Source organism: Gossypium hirsutum, chromosome D06, assembly GCF_007990345.1.
Source record: "Gossypium hirsutum isolate 1008001.06 chromosome D06, Gossypium_hirsutum_v2.1, whole genome shotgun sequence".
In the NCBI taxonomy this organism is placed as follows: domain Eukaryota; kingdom Viridiplantae; phylum Streptophyta; class Magnoliopsida; order Malvales; family Malvaceae; genus Gossypium; species Gossypium hirsutum.
In genome coordinates, this window is record NC_053442.1 from 59,820,783 (window position 1) to 59,837,933 (window position 17,151).

The window sequence follows — 17,151 nt, forward strand, 5'->3', positions numbered from 1 at the left end:
ATATTCGCTAGTTAAAATTGGTTAATAACTTAACTAGGTTATTCTAATAGGATTAGAAACCTAGAGGCAAGTAATTTGGATAAATCATAAGATGATTAGAACAAGAGTTGTTCACCAAACTTTAGGAGTTACATATGATGTAATTAGCAAGTGTTGCTTACCTAGATAACCATAATCTTGAGAGTAAAGCCAAAGCTGATTTAGGATGAGGTGAAATAAGGATTCTTAACCCACTTAAAATACTTTTCGAGAAATTCTTTCTGAAACCAATATATGAGGGTTATTAATTTTGTAATAAAATAGTGGAAATATCATTTAATAAAGTCCTTTTAATGATTGATATAAACTTGGTAAATTTACACACATATTTTATTGTTGTAGATATATTATGGCTTCAAACACTAATACATTCTCATTGCGATCGGTCATTGAGAAGGACAAATTGAATGGTTTGAATTTTCTTGACTGGTTCCGTAACTTGAGGATTGTCCTCAAACAAGAGATATGGATTTCTCATTACAATGCATGGTGATGTTCTTCTTATAGATCAAAATGAGCCTAGGACTTATCAAGAAGCGGTGACGAGCCCAGACTCTGAGAAATGGCTTGAGGCCATGAGATCTGAAATGGATTCCATGAATAAAAACCAAGTATGGACTTTGGTTGACCCACTCGAAGGGGTTAAACCCATTGGGTGTAAGTGGGTTTTCAAAACGAAAACCGACATGGATGGTAGTGTACAAACATACAAAGGGCGATTAGTCGCTAAAGGTTTTCGCCAAGTTTATGGTGTTGACTATGATGAAACCTTTTCTTCTGTAGCTATGTTTAAATCCATCAGGATCTTGCTCGCTATAGCTGTATTTCATGACTATGAAATCTGGCAGATGGACGTCAAAACATTTTTATTTAACGGGAAACTTGAAGAGGATGTGTACATGACACAACCTGAAGGTTTTGTCGATCTAAAGGATACTAGAAAGGTATGTAAGCTACAAAGATCCATTTATGGATTAAAGCAAGCTTCTCGAAGTTGGAATCTTCGTTTTAACGATGCAATCAAAGAGTTTGGTTTTATCAAAAATGAAGATGAGCCATGTGTTTACAAGAAAGTTAGTGAGAGTACTATAACATTATTGGTATTATATGTGGATGACATACTTATCATAGGAAATGACATACCTACCTTGCAGTCTATTAAGACTTGGTTAGGAAGTTATTTTTCTATGAAGGACTTGGGCGAAGCCACTTACATCTTAGGAGGGAAGATCTATAGAGATAGATCAAAACGACTACTAGGATAGATCAAAACGACTACTAGGTCTAAGCCAAAGCACATACATAGATAAAGTACTAAAAAGGTTCAGTATGGAAGAATCTAAGAGAGGATTCCTATCATGAGATATGGTATTTCATTCTCGAAGGAAATGTATCCTTTAACTCCACAAGAGAGAGAACGCATGAGTAAAATTCCACATGCTTTCGCTATTGGATCTATCATGTATGCCATGTTATATACCTGTCCAGATGTCTCATATGCCTTAAGTATGACGAGCAGGTATCAAGTAGATCCAGGTAAAGGTCACTAGACCACAGTCAAGAATATCCTTAAGTACTTAAGAATAACTAAAGATACGTTCTTAATATATGGAGGTGAGGAAGAGTTAAGTGTAAAAGGTTACACTGATCCCAGCTTCCAAACCGACAAGGACGATTCTCGATCACAATCAGGCTTTGTGTTTTGCCTTAATGGTGGTGCTGTGAGCTGGAAGAGTTCAAAGTAAAGCACAGTAGCCGATTCTACAACAGAGGCCGAGTATATTGCAGTTAGTGAGGCAACAAAGGAAGCGGTTTGGATCAAAAAGTTCATTACTGAACTAGAGGTGGTTGTGCCTAGCATATCAGATGCTATAGAACTCCGATGTGATAACAATTAAGCCGTTGCACAAGCTAAAGAACCTAGATCTCACCAGTGATCCAAACATGTACTTAGGCGCTACCATCTTATTCGAAAGATTATCGACCAAGGGGATGTAGAGATATGTAGAGTACTTACAGATGATAACATTACTGATCCCTTGACCAAGCTTCTGACACAGCAGAAGCATGATCTTCACACTAAGTCGCTTGGTATTAGATATATAAGTGATTGATCTTAGTGTTAGTGGGAGATTGATAGAGTATGCCCAAAGATCAATCATGAGATGGTTGTAATAACATACTTGATTTATCATGTTTATTAATATAATGCGTTACCATTATTATTTTAGTTTTTTTTCTGTGTATATAAATAAACTGTTTTATAATAATGTCCTGAGAATAATATGATTATTCTTAAAAGGTCCTTAGTCAAGTATTATTGTTGGCTAGGACAACAATAATGCATTAAGACTAACATGTAGTTGATTGATGATAAAGAGTTGTCATCGATATGGAATGTCAAAATCGATGCATGAATATGTGTGTTAGAGAACAACATATTGGATTGACCCGTTATGAGTAAGTTTCTTGAATTATTATGTAATTATCACAACATTACTCATAGTGATTAATATGTATATGACCCTCAGACTTGAGATCATCATAATCCCAACATCGTGAGTTGTATATTTTGATACAGTCAAACGTACACCGTAACTGGTTGTTCTATAAAGACTGATGTTGGATATACCACGATCTGTGTATAGGGATATGGTTGATCGATATAGGATAAGTCCCTCCTACATAATGGGAGCAATATCTTAGGCCACTTGATATGAGAGGTCATACTTATTTGTATATCATAGTCTACTTAAAATATCAAGGAACATGGAATGGACTATACAAGTGTGACTATTCCATGACTTGTGTCCAATCCAGATATAAATGACTTAAGGATTATTGCATGAAAGGTTAATCATAAAATGTTATGTCGAATCATGATTTCTTGTGACTTAGGTAGCAATGATGTATTGCTAGGTGCCACTCGTTGTTTGTAACTTTGGAATCGTTCTAGTGTTACTGCTAACGTTACAATAACCTACAGGGTCACACCCTATAGTTGAAATGAACGGAATAAAACATAGTTGGTAATGTGTTTGGTTGTCGCTTGAATTAAATTAATTATAGAATTAATGTAATTGGGTAATCAAATATCGAATACATTATACGTACAAGGTTGTTGTACGCATAATGAGAACATGATTTTGGTTCGTATATAAATTCAAATAAATATATAGTTTACCGAAATCATTATTATAATTAATGTAATTATAATTTTCGGTTTAAAAATATTGTTATATTTATTTAATTTTTAGAAATCTTAAAAATAGATATAAAATCCCATTTTTCTTTGTTTAGGGGTCTAGCAGCCATCAAAGCAAAGTCTTCTCCAAAACAGTTTTGGGGATTCCTTTCGTTCATTGTCAACAGGGTGGATTACGTAGAGGCCGGAGTCACGATAGATTACGACTTGGTTCGATAGTAGATCAGATCACTTGTTGCCGAGGCGTTGCTGTCTACTTAGAATAAAGATTCGGTAATTTTAAAACCTTTATTTCACCCCGATTCATTCCTCACACATGGATCCATGGTTAGGATCACCGGATGTTTTATTTTTCGCTGCGCCGTAAGGGTGCCGGCGTTCTAACAGTGTGTGCAAAACGAAAATCATTTTTGGTTCTCCTTAAGTGTGCCACCCATATGGTTAGTAGTTGGGCCAAATTCAAATTTTAAAAAATTTGATATGGATAAAAAACATATTTAGTGGGTAGTTTTTAAAAAAAAATTGAGAAAATCCCTCCCAAAATTCTCCTTAAACTGTCGTCCACTTTCTCATTCCTCTCTCTCTCACGTTCTAAGTTTTTTCCATTCTTTTTTCTCTCGTTGGTTTTCCCCTTTCTTTCTTTCTTTCTTTTTGTTGCAGTAAAATTAACATCGTGTCAATTTTATTTGTTTTTCCTAAAGACTTTCGTATATTCCGTGTGGTGTTTTTGATCGAGTAGACTATATTTCAATCATTGTGTAAGTTTCATATACCCCTCTCTGAATTAAGGTTTTTACCTCATTTTGGACAAGGTAGGAGATTTTAGTGGTTCAACGATTCTCGTTTTAATTGGTTCTATGAATCTATTTAGGTGAATATCGTGTGACAAAGACTCCTCCGATGGTCTAGGTGTCGATAGAAGCTGTTGTTTCTTTTAAGGGTAAGTGACCAATGCCCTATTTAAGGCCAAATGCCGAATTAGTGATTTGATTTCATATATCATATGAATTAGTCCATTTTAAATACTAGTTTTAGGGTTTAAAAGTGTGTCGTATTATCGTTTTCCAGAAACAGGAAGGTGTGTACCTTTTGTCTCAAAAATAGCGAACAACACGAATCTAAAAAATCTATTGTCGACCCCACACGGCCGTATGCTAGATTGTGTGAGCCACACAGGCTGGGCCAGGTAGGCAATGTGGGCCACACAGGCGTGTAGGCCCATTTTTAGTAAAATTTAGTAGAGCCATGTTTAATGTACGCTTCGAGGTTAGATACTTCGTAAGGTAATGTGTGACTTATATATAAATAAAATATGATATTCTGCTTCTGTATGTGTGACTTTTGAAAGCATGTTAGCATGTTCTGATATGTATAACATGTATGATTTGTGTGCATCTGGATATCTGGTTAGTGATTGCATGTGCAGCAGGGGTGGGATAATGATGTGATGAAAGAAGTGTTGATAGTTTAATGATATACCTTATCTAGTGGTTTAAACCACATATCTGTTCTGGTGGCTTGACCACACTTATCTGATTCTGGCGAATTACCACACTATTTTTGGCAGCTTGATTGCACTATTCTAAAAAGTGACATATGTTCACTTATAGGTGTGTGGGGTTGGATGAGTATTTATTACCCTAATTGGTGTGTAGGGATGGACAGAGATGATGTGTAGCGGACGGAGGTAGGATCTCTATATATTCTGTATTAGGTGTTGCATCGCCTGATATGCCACGCCATCCATATCTGATATGATAATTATGTTGCATTGCATCATATGCCATGCTATGTATTCTGCTTTGTATCTGACTTATATGTGAATTGTGCTATCTGTTCTACTTTTATGGGCTGAGTTACATATTAAGCTTTGTAAGCTCACCCAAATTTTCTGACTAATTAGTTCATCAAACTTAAGATCAGGCGGCACATAGGAGCTTAGATTGATTTTCTGGTTAACAATAAGACGCTTTATGTTTTTAAACTATTTCAAACTTTTCTTTGGACTTTTGTAGACTGTGTAACTGTTTGGGACTTTGTTTTTCGTTTTTGATTTGATTTCAAAAGTAATTATTATTTTAAATTGCAAAATTATATATTTTTACAAGTTAAGTCACGATTTTCAAAATTTAATACTAAAAAATTTCCACTGCAAAACAAAGTAATCAATTAAATGATTTTCTGTAAAATAAATAAATTAAAACACGAATTTTCTAAAAACTAGAAAGAGATTTGCAAAAACTAAGTTTTAAGATCACTTGATTTTCAAGAGTTACATTAGAGTTTCTAAACAAGCCCATGTAATTCCTCAAAATTCAGTCATAACATTTAGGCCGAGTTTAGGGTGTTACAAATGCTTCCCTAATTTTAATTTATTTAGCTTCAGTTCTATTCAAGGTAAGATTATAGTCAGGTTGAAGAAGAATTATCAATTGAGGTTTAATCTCTAGTTCGAGGGAGATTGAAGGGCTCACTTTTTGAGATGATGAGTTTGCTTTTCTTTTTTCTTTTTTTGTATATGTTTTTGTAGTCATTTATTTTTGCTTTTATGTTTCTATGTTTTCTAAGCTTACCCTCACAACTTGTAACAACTTTCTCACTTGTATTTTGTCTTTACTTCAATAAATGAACCAATCGATTTTTAGTCAAAAAATATATATATATACTTATAATATATTTATTATTTTATATAAATTTCATTTTTTAAAAAGAAATTTAATTTTAATAATTTTTATATAGAATAAGGTCAATTTGATAGAAAGTATAAAAATTGAGAACTAAAATAATTATTATACTAATTAAAAAAGTGTCATGTTATTGTTCCATTAGTCACTTAACGGTTGGGTGACCAGAAAAAATAACTTCCAAAATATTAGTGACCAAATAATTAGTTTTATAGTTAAGTAACCAAAACTAAAATTTATCCATAGTTAAGTGATTATGGTTGTAGTTTTTCCCAAAATATAAGATACTTGGTACCGCTGTAAATTTGCCTACCCATCTATCTGACAGCTGTCCTTTAGGTTTTTTAAGGTTTTGGGATTAAAAAGTTAAAATATGTTATAGGTCTTTGCACTCTTCTTAATTTTGAAATTTAGTCCTTGTATTTTTATTTTCAGAAATTTAGTTTTCTACTTTCCAGATTTCAAAATTCAAGTCTATTTGTTAACACTATTATTTTTATTAAATTTATTGGTGTGACATTTTAAAATAAAAAATTACTCACTTAGTAGCAATGTAACGAAAAAATAACGTTGCAATGAACCTAAATTTCACAAAATAATCTTAATAGTGTAACAGTTGAACCTGAATTTTAAAATCTAAAAATTTGAAGGACTAAATTCTTAAAAATAAAATATAAGTACTAAATTCTAAATTTAAGAAGAGTACAAAGACCTATGATATATTTTAACCATAAAAATTGAGTAAAAAAACAATTGAGAATTTTCTATTTAATTTTTTTATGATATTTAAGTATTTATAGTATTGTAAATTTATAAATATATATTATATTTTTATTTATTCACATAATGCTTTAAGTTTTTAAAGTAAAATTTTAGTTCTCTATAGATTTTGATATATTTAACTAAACATTCTATAAATGTACTTTTATTCCTTTAAAAATAAAAATATACTTTTTAGTATTTTTATATATAAATTTTTGGTTTTAAATTTCTTTTGGTTCATATATTATTTTGTAAATGTATAATTTATCATAATGATTTATTTAAAAAAAATTGTTTACCTGAAACATTAATATATAGAAGGTTTTTTAAAATTGATTGAGTCTTAGATTGGCATGTGCATTGTTGTTAATGTAGGAAGATGTGAGTTTGAGTGCACTCAAGTGTATTATCCTCCTATTTATGGGTTAGAGAGAGATTATGGATAATTTTAAATATTATGTCAAAAATATCAGAAATGATCAAAATTTATAATAAAATTATTAAAAAAAACGTTATTTATATTATATTAATTTAATTTTTAATTTAAATAATGTATTTGAAGAGCTCAAGTCCAACATTTATTTTTGATTGATTTAAAATTTGAACATTGGTGTGAACCACTCAATTTATTTAACTTTCATATCCAAGATTCTTAAACAATTGTTTTAAATTTAATTTCATGATTAACAAAAATATATTATTTAATAAAATAATATAAATTGAAATCCCAGCATAGCAGGGATTAAAGATTAGTTTTATTTAAATTGAAATATCTTTATGCTTCATGTTCAATCTTTTTTAGATTAGATTGTATTGACTTTAGTTTTAAATTTTTGGATTTAGTGTTATCTCAAAATTGGATTTAATTATTTATTTAAATACTAGACCTCTTATTTTATTGTCAACAAAATCATATTTAAATTTTAGATTTTGTATTTTTTTTCAAGAATTTTTTTTGAATAAGTTTAAAATTGGCCACGGAATAAAATCTTTTTTTTAATAATTGTAATTGATGTAAATTGCCATGTCAGTAACATTAACGGTCACGTTAGTAGCGTAATTATCAAAGATGGAAAGCATTGATGAAATGGTCTAATTGATGCAATATGAGAATTTGAAATTTTAGTTGAATGTATTTTTCACAAAAAGGACTTGATTGATCTTTTCGCCAAAGTTTAGAGGCTTATATACCCCGTTAGCCAAATTAGTTTTACTAGTGAGAGTTAAGCACTAATAAATACAAAAGGGTCTCAGCACAGGTGGTTGTGGAGTTTTTATTTAAATAATATAACAATTTCATAAATCTAACCTTAATAAATGTGTTCCGTAAAACTGAGTACCTGTGACTGCTGAGTTCATTACATTTTCAATTTTCACTGTTTACTTTAAACATAACCCTGATAAATACATTCTATTAAGTTCGACATTTATAGGTGTCGAGTTTATATTTATTTAAAATTTCATCATTTACCGTAAACCTAATTCTAATGAATTTTAACTATTTATCTCAACTTAACCCTCATAAATGGATCAAGAAAATTTTTTTTATCGTACTATAAGTACCCCTCCTTTCATTTGTTTGTTTCACGCAAGCTAAAGTTGCCTCCCACTATTATCAACTTCCTAAGTAATATCTTCAAATCTTTCTTTTTCATCGTAACATTAATCTTTTCAACCCTACCATGGCTCAGTTAAGGGAAGAAAATCATATTGCTTTAATAATCGTTGATATGGTATTTTTTATTATCTTATTAGTTAAGCAAGTATTTATTTTTCACTAAATTTTTTATTATATTGAATATATATATTTTTTACTTACTTACTAGGTTGAAAAACAAAATCTTTAAATCTGAAGTAACGTACATTATTTGATGTTGAATCAAGACCATGCTCGAGTTAGATGCCATAATTATAACAAGCTTTTTCTGAAAATATCTCAACTACCTCGTATTCCAATGGGGTCATCGTTGTTTACAACTTTGCCATGGAAAAGGTAAAGACAGGAGACTCTTACCTTCAACTCTCGTTTGGTGAAGCAACAATCATGTTGGATGATATGTCCTAATCACGAGCTTTCTAGTCGTTATTACTGATGTGATTGAGTTTAACCTCAGCCAAAATTGAGGAGATTAATTAGCCATTATCCCGTCAACAAAGATCATTTTAAAGGTGGCAAAATGGATTTCACTAATTTGCAAACATTGGTGAGCGTGCATATTTGATGTCATCAGTGGATTACTCGCGTATTTGCCACTGAATGCATTTGTCATTATTGAAACGCTTAAACAACAGTGCCATATAAGCATTAAGATAGTTGAATCAACTGTCATTAACAGTCACTTGGATCAAAAATGGTTAATCGAAAGGCTTAATTATACTATTTTAACATCTTATGCCTACCGTCGCCAATTATTTGAAGTTGCCCACTCTGGTCTTAGCTAGCCTACATTTTTTAATTGCGTATAATGGTTATCATTTGCTAAAACATTTAAAATGAAAATCATGAATATTTTAATTTAAATATATATTTTATCCAAACGATAAAATCTTTATGAATTATCCAAACAACATGGAGGGATGATTTCTCTTTCTTTTCTTAATGTTTATGGTTGTGGGCTACATCCTTATTTCACAACATAAAAGGTATTATAAAAAATATAATATGAATATGTAAATGTATCAAAATATATACAACACAAATTATTTATATATTAAAATATTTTAAATATGATTATAACCTAATAAATAGCACAGGGCAACATAGGATCATTGAGGACACCAATAAGGAAAAATCAATTTAAACCCGAAATAATCCAGTTAATTCAGACAGTCAAATTTTTTAAAAACGAAATCCAGCAAGTACTAAATTCGAATTCCAATATATGCAACGAACTCCAGATTGAGTATTTTTGTATTCAAAAGAAAAGAACATAGGAAGTTAATATATTTGTATATATATATAGCACATTACTGAAAGAAAATGGGAAATTTCAATAGGGGAAAAGAGAAAGTATTTAAACTGGACATGATAGATGTTTCTCTTGTACATAAAACCTAATCGATTGGGAATTGGATCAGTCATTTGGACTTAAAAGCAACTAAGTATCCACACAATTCCGAAACATGAAAACCGAACACAAACGTAAAGCCTATGCATCATTCATTTTGTATGCCACTACATGTTATTCATGTACCTAAAGCACCAAAGCGACTGGCTTGCGATTCTAGGGAGGATAGGCCAGTAACAACAGAATTACGCACTCATTTGCCCATAGCTGCTTTACAACAACATCGGTGAATAAAACCAATCGGGGTTAATCCCTCCATTGACGGCTATTGCCTTACCTTCTTTTGGCACAAAGGACAGTTGTAAAACTTAATCATTTCTGCCTTCGCTGGTGTTATCTTCACACACTTTCCATGGTACCACCGTTCACAGTTGTCACAACCAATCCAAAACTCATCGGAATTGTATCCTCCCCCGCAGATCCCACAAAAGGTATCGCCCTGCTCTTCTTCATCCTCCTCGTAACTATTATCAGCTATCTTAGGATTGTTTCTCGGCTGCCCATCGAGTGACCTCTGAAAGGCAAAAGGTGGAATGGTAAATACAAAAACCAAGCAAGCAAAAACGATGATACAGAGTTCTGATTAACAGTTCGAACTGCATTCATCATTCACCTTAGTGCTATTTCGTGATTTGTTTCCGCTCTCTACTGTGGGTTTGTCTTTGACCTGCTTCCTTCCAGTAACAACTTCAAAGATGGTGGGAAGATCGTTTATCATGCTAAATAATCGCTTTCTGTGGAGTGAAAGGCACAAAACTAGTGATTTATAATCCTATCACAACACCAAATGCCAAAATCTGCCACTGCATACCCATCTCAGATATATACACATATTCGACACTCACACCTAAGTCCGAGTAACAGAGTCAAGCATTCCAATATGAACATCAGTACTGATAATTTTTCAAATTTCAGACTCGAGACTCAGGCTCAACCAGTCTCCTTCCTAATTTTTTTTCTTCGTTTTATGTCAAGTTATAGACATTCATATTTCAGTATGAATAAGATATATAACAGCATAGCGCAAGAGGGAAGAGATGGATCATAAAGACAATCTCAATGCACAATGGTAAATCTACAGTTCACATGGAGAAAAGACAGATGCCAGAATAGTGTACCTCTCATTACGATTAAGTCGAGCCCCAAAGTAGAAAGCCACAGAGAGCAACCAACAATCACTATGCACAGCAACCAGCGAAAGCCAGTCTTTGCGGTTCATCCCATCTCTTGCAAAATTAATGCCCAAGGCCGGCTCAGGGAGCTCGGGTGGAACTTCCTCTGCCGGCAAAGCTACCTCCCATGCCTCATTCGGGTGACCATACAAACACAAGTTCTCCTTATCTGAGCAACAACAAATTAAAATAAGTTTAAAAGCTGCACTAAAAACTGCAAATTCAAGAGCCTATGGAAAGCAGATCTTGGAGTTCATGGCTGCTCAATTTGGTATCTAAAGGAAAATGCGGGAAAAAAATGTAACTGGTATGAATAAATTACCATATTTTCTCAGTACCCAAACAAAAACTCTAGCAACCTCAAAGACAAGAAAGAAAACTTCAATTAAAAATTTTCAAAAGAAGCACTCAAAATCGCAAATTTGGGAGCCTATGGAAAGCAGAAACTTGGACTGAATGCTCAATTTGGTACCTAAAAGAAAATGCAGGAAATATGTATTGAATCTGAATAAATTCCTATCTTTTCTCGGTACCCAAACACAAATTCAAGCAGTCTCAAAGGCAAAAAGAAAACAAATCTGCATCTAGATTGAATAGCAGACATAAAAACGACAACCCAAAGGCACACACACACACGCGCTAAAAAGCAACTCATTTGAAATTTACTTGAGAAGCCAGTCAAGACAAAGATTGAAAATCTAATGGCCTATGAAAAAGCAGAAAACTAGATTGAAAATCTAATGGCCTATGAAAAAGCAGAAAACTTGAAACGGTTAAGGGAAGTTCGGCTTCGAAATCGAACCGAATCCAATTCCATCACATAGAGACTACTCAGTTAACTCCAAAATTAAACGCACCACAAGCAAAAAAGAATTTCCATCTCAATTTTCTAGTCAACTTTCTCGGCAACCAAACATAAATAGAAAAACTGGAAAAAAAGAAATTAAAATACCCAAACTGACCTGGATCGCATTGCGAGTAGAAATCATCTACATCTGATCCAACCCGCACGGAAAACCATAAACAAATTAATAAAACCCAAAATGGAAATTAGGGTTTACAGAAAAAGAGAGAAAAAGAATACCGTAAGTGAGAGCACGAACAAGAGCGGAGTGTCGAGCGTTGTAGTCTTTGAAGATCTCTTCAACAGTACGAGGACTAGAGGAAGCCATTTTTTTTCTTACAAATAACTATGAATTATTATAATTATAAATGTAACTCTGTTTGTGCAAAAAAGGAAAATTGTTCTTTATTTCGAAAAAAAATTACAGATCTTTTTGTTTGTTTGTTTGTTGTCTGAAAAGAAAAAAGGTTTTTAGCAGATTTTCATGGAACATAAAACAAGGCCTTGTTTGGTCTTGGCCCAAACCAAAATAACAAGGGCGTGTTTGGTCTAGGCCTCTAAAGATCACAAGGCCATTTTGGTTTATAATCATAATTATTTTAAATTTAAATATAACCCAAGTTATATTTTGGTACCTTCAAGAAATCCAATTTATGGAAAATTTTGATTTTATAGAATTTAATTAATTGGGTAAACTATAAAAATAGTCATTTTTGTTTGTCTCATATTACATTTTAGTCATTTATGTTTGAAAATGTTAAGTTTTAGTCACTTATGTTATCGTTTTGTTACGAAGTGGTCATTTTTCTGTTAAGCTCCGTTACCTCTCTAACGACAATCCTATGTGGCAGTCCAAATGAGTTTTAAATGCTAACTTGGATGTTTAACTGAGACAAGAATGAGTTTTTAATTAAATAAATTTAATTAATTGAAAATTTTAAATTAATTACACCCTGAACTGGAAAATAAAAACCGTTCGTCTTCTTTTTCTTTTAGTTTTATTTTCTATTTTGACTGAAAAAATTATTCTCATCCCAATTGGACATCCAAGTTGGCATTTAAAACCCTTGGACTGTCACGAAGGATTTCCGTTAGGAGGTAACGAAGCTTAACGGTAGAGTGATTACTTCGTAATAAAATGATAATATAAGTGACTAAAACATAACATTTCAAATATAAGTAACTAAAATGTAATCTGAGGCAAATAAAAATGACTATTTTTGTAGTTTACCCTAATTAATTTTTTATATAAAAATGGTTATAACTTTAAAAGTATTTTTAAAGAATTTCAGCCAAATATTTAATTTTATTATGCATAATTTTGTGTTTGTTTAAGGTAGTAAAAATAACAATGGATAATTAGAGTAATATATTTTGTGATTGAAGTTTATGACAAAAAAAACCATGTTTGTAATTAATTATTTTAATAATTAAAAGTTTTGTTGAGTGTTTTTTTTCTGTTCCTCTTAGATGGTAAGGTTTATCTTTTTATATGATATAGGTATTGTTCATTGATATGATATATTAGGTACGTCTCATACATGTCAACACGTATCTTACTCTAGACTTAACACGTATTTATGTGGTCCCATGCACGATCTCACGTCTGGCTTCGCAGGAGAATGTAAGTACCCATCCTGCAAACACCTATTATCATGTGAGCTCGATAGAATCAGGCCCAAACCCTTTTGGATTTTAGGCGGTGATAACAAGTAGCATAACAAGTTTCATTCAAGAATGCATAATACTATTTTTGTAATTCACACCAGATGGTTGGTGTTCCAATTACTGGTTCTCTAAGCTCAGACAATAAGGAAACAAACCACGCAATGTCAGCAACAGCATTTGCAATGTTGCCATACTTAACATCTGAAGGGGAGCGAGCAACCAGATGCTGCTTCTTGGAGGACCAACCAACAAGGTTTCCTCCCAAATAAATGCAAAACCCTAAAGTAGATCTCCGATCCTTAATAGAACTACCCCAATCAGACTCACAAAGGTTGTTAGGGTAAGTTGCGTAGCAGGTGTAAAACAGAAGACCATGAGACAATGTCCCTTGTAGATTTCTCAGCATTCACTTCACTGCCTACCGATGCTTATCAGTTGGAGCTTGCATGTACTGACTGATTTTATTCACGGCAAATTTAATATCTGGTCTGTTCAAACATACATATTGTAGACCACCAACAATACATTTTTACTTCACAACCTTGTCAGCAGATAAAGGTTGACCATCTGAAGCAGACAAGGTGGAGACGTGATCATTGAAGTGGAAACAGACTAGGAACTTTTCGGCTCAGCTTTTTGCAAGAGCTCAGTGATATACTTCTTTTGTGACAAGTGAAGAGTACTTGTCTATGAACCTCGATACCCAAGAAATAATTCAATTCTCCTAAGTTTTTCAATGAAAACTCCTAATTCAAATCCCTTATAACTTCATCAATAGTGTGAAAACAATCTCCAATCAGTATAATGTCATCGACATTTACTAAACAAAATATGCAAGCATCATTATGTCTTCAAATGAACAAAGAAGGGTCAACTACAGAAGTAGTAAACATCAGCTTGTTTATGCTCATAGAGAGCTTTTTTTCAATCTACACACTAGAGAGTTGCCAGTATCATCATATTGCTCAAATCTAGGGGGTTGGGTCATATATACTTCCTCAAGAAGCTCCCCGTTCAAGAAGGCATTGTTAACATCTACTTGCCTCAGCTGCCATTGATGATAAAAAGCTAAAGCAATGAGTGAACAGTGCATGTCTCTGCCACGGGACTGAATGTATCTTGATAGCCAAATCCAGCTTCCTGTGCATATCCCTTGGCCACCAGTTGAACTTTATAGCGATCAACCGTGCCATTAGCTTTTTTATCAACTTTAAACAACCATCGACAGCCAACAACTCTTTGATTTTCTAGTAAGGGAATTAAATCCCAAGTTTTATTCTTTTGCAAGGCATCTAGCTCAGCATGTATGGCTTGCTGCCATTGTAGATACCTCATGGCTACATGAACATTTGCAGGACCAAAAGGAATATTAGTAGCATTATACACATGAAGTTCTAGCTTAACAGTACCTGATTTGCCTCTTGTAATCATAGGATGAGTGTTGATATCATGAGCATCAGCTTGTCGATGTGCTGAATCTAAATCTTCATCTTGCTGGGGTAAAGAATCACCAACAACATCAGTTATATGTTCAAAAATCATTATAGAACTTAAAAATAAACTTAAATTTGAATTTTTAATCGATTTAATCTTTCATTGGATCTTTAAATTTTTAGTTTGTATTACATGTCGGATTGAATTATATATCGAATTTTAATTTAATTGGTTGAATTGATAAATTCGATTTGTTGAAGCTTAACTTATTTATTCCTTATCAAATAGAATAATAAAGAGTAAAATATTAAAATAGTCTTTATTAGCAATTTAATCATTTTTAGTCTCTATACTTTTTAAATATTTAAATTTCAATCTTGATTCAAAGGGTAGTCATTAAATCCATTTGTGACATGTTTACGAGTATTATGTGAAAATAACAAATTGACATGACATTATACTTATGATAATCTATTTGTCATGTACAATTTTAGAAATAGCAAAATATAACTTAATAATAAATGTAATGTCCACCATTTGGTTCATGATTGAAATTTTAAAATTCTAAAATCATAGAGCCTAATTGACCAATTAGAATACACTCATTATAGGAATTAAATACGCAACTTATGCATAGTACAATGACCACTAGTAAAAATTCACTAAAAATAAACAAATGAACAATTTTTTGTCTCAACAAAAAAGCAATTAGTTACTAACAAAGCAGCCCAAACTATTTGCATCCAATAAAAACAACAATAACATTCACCTTGTAACATTATGAACAAATTTTTTAACTCTCAAATTCTGCAATTTTTTTGCTGTATAAAACCATCAATAATCTCTCCTTATTCTTCCATCTTCCACTCAAGAAAAGAGTACAACAATGGCTACAACATTATCTTGTTGCTTCACATTAGCCGTTTTCATGGCCATTCTAATGGCAAGTCCTAGTTTGAGTTTGGCTAATATGAATGTAATCGATAAATGTTGGAGAGGGAACCCTCTTTGGCGAAGTCAACGACAACAATTGGCCAAATGCTCCGTCGGTTTTGCCGGCAAAATGATCAACAACATTGGTAAAGACGTCGTGAAATACAAGGTTACAGATCCTTCTGACGACCCTTTGAGTCCTAAATCAGGGACCCTTCGTTATGGAACCACAATGATCAAACAAAAAGTATGGATCACATTCAAAAATAGCATGACCATCACACTCCAAAGACCACTTCTTTTAAGTAGCTTCACTACCATCGACGGTCGTGGCATCGATGTCCACATAACTGGCGCTGGCTGCCTGTTGGTGTACCAAGCGACCGATATAATCATCCATGGGCTTCGCATCCACCATTGCAAGGCCCAACCACCTAGCATTGTGATGGGTCCAAACGCGAAGGTGATCCCTTTAGGCCAAATGGATGGAGACGCTATAAGATTGGTCACCGCAAGGAAAGTGTGGATCGATCATAACACATTGTATGAGTGCCAGGACGGCCTCCTCGATGTCACTCGCGGTTCCACCAACATCACCGTGTCGAACAACTGGTTCAGGAACCAAGACAAAGTTATGCTCCTCGGACACGACGATGGTCATTTGAGAGACAAAAACATGAAGGTCACTGTCATTTTCAACCATTTTGGACCTAAGTGCAACCAAAGAATGCCAAGGTAAATAATAATTATGGATCGGTGAGCTCCATGTTTTTTAATGCATATTTACATGGATTATCTGAAGTTTTTATATATTAAATTATATTGCAGAGTTCGCCATGGATATGCACACGTAGCGAACAATTTCTACCAAGGGTGGGAACAATACGCCATTGGTGGTAGCATGAGCCCTAGCATCAAGAGTGAAGCCAATTTTTTCATCACTCCTAATGATGTTGGGAACAAAGAGGTAACATGGAGAAAAGGAGAGAAAGGTTTATGGAAATTTTATTCAGTAGGGGATGTATTTAAAAATGGAGCATCTTTTAGTAAGCAAACAGGTGTAGGTGGAGCTAAGCCTAACTATAACCAAGAACAAAATTTTAAAGTTGTCGGTGCTGAATCTGTTAAGGAATTAACAAGTGAATCTGGTGTTTTACGGTGCTCCAGAAGTTTAATATGTTGAAAGTAATTTGTGTTGGCTTCTCAAAGAGTAGGACTCAAGTTGTGACGTTAACATCCTTCCCACTAAATTGTAAAGTAAATGCTAATGCTTTACTTATATTTTGTTTGATGTAAAAAAAGGGTGAATATTTGTACAAGAGAAAGGGGATATTATTATCAT

The 17,151-nt window shown here is 33.0% G+C and overlaps 3 protein-coding genes across 4 annotated transcripts; 1 reads left to right on the forward strand and 2 right to left on the reverse strand.

The window, feature by feature from the left end:
- Positions 1-9,684: 9,684 nt before the first annotated feature.
- On the reverse strand, positions 9,685-12,228 carry LOC107900533 (PHD finger protein ALFIN-LIKE 2). Of its 2 annotated transcripts, XM_016826154.2 has the most exons (5): positions 12,015-12,228; positions 11,893-11,925; positions 10,877-11,099; positions 10,372-10,492; positions 9,685-10,272 (listed from the first exon to the last, which is right to left on the reverse strand). In XM_016826154.2, exons 1-5 carry the CDS (start codon positions 12,100-12,102, stop codon positions 10,024-10,026), a joined length of 714 nt encoding a protein of 237 aa, XP_016681643.1. In that variant the 5' UTR covers positions 12,103-12,228; the 3' UTR covers positions 9,685-10,023. The 2 variants fall into 2 exon arrangements, with proteins under 2 accessions (XP_016681643.1, XP_016681644.1); XM_016826155.2 differs by lacking the exon at positions 11,893-11,925.
- Positions 12,229-14,510: 2,282 nt separating this feature from the next.
- LOC107899832 (uncharacterized mitochondrial protein AtMg00820-like) lies at positions 14,511-14,984 on the reverse strand. The gene has a single exon (XM_016825582.1). It carries the CDS (start codon positions 14,982-14,984, stop codon positions 14,511-14,513), a length of 474 nt encoding a protein of 157 aa, XP_016681071.1.
- Positions 14,985-15,846: 862 nt separating this feature from the next.
- Positions 15,847-16,992, forward strand: LOC121218575 (putative pectate lyase 2). Its single transcript, XM_041096004.1, has 2 exons — positions 15,847-16,544; positions 16,638-16,992. The coding sequence occupies exons 1-2, from the start codon at positions 15,847-15,849 to the stop codon at positions 16,990-16,992; spliced, it is 1,053 nt and encodes a 350-aa protein (XP_040951938.1).
- Positions 16,993-17,151: the final 159 nt, after the last annotated feature.

Bases quoted from the DNA above. Each gene is read 5' to 3' on its own strand.
- LOC107900533 (XM_016826154.2), bottom strand. From the start codon at position 12,102: ATGGCTTCCTCTAGTCCTCGTACTGTTGAAGAGATCTTCAAAGACTAC. The intron at 11,100-11,892 runs GTCAGTTTGGGT...GTTGTTGCTCAG, and splicing joins CTACTCGCAATGCGATCCAG to ATAAGGAGAACTTGTGTTTG. The intron at 10,273-10,371 runs GTGAATGATGAA...TTTGCCTTTCAG, and splicing joins AATCACGAAATAGCACTAAG to AGGTCACTCGATGGGCAGCC.
- LOC107899832 (XM_016825582.1), bottom strand. From the start codon at position 14,984: ATGATTTTTGAACATATAACTGATGTTGTTGGTGATTCTTTACCCCAG.
- LOC121218575 (XM_041096004.1), top strand. From the start codon at position 15,847: ATGAATGTAATCGATAAATGTTGGAGAGGGAACCCTCTTTGGCGAAGT. The intron at 16,545-16,637 runs GTAAATAATAAT...ATTATATTGCAG, and splicing joins TGCAACCAAAGAATGCCAAG to AGTTCGCCATGGATATGCAC.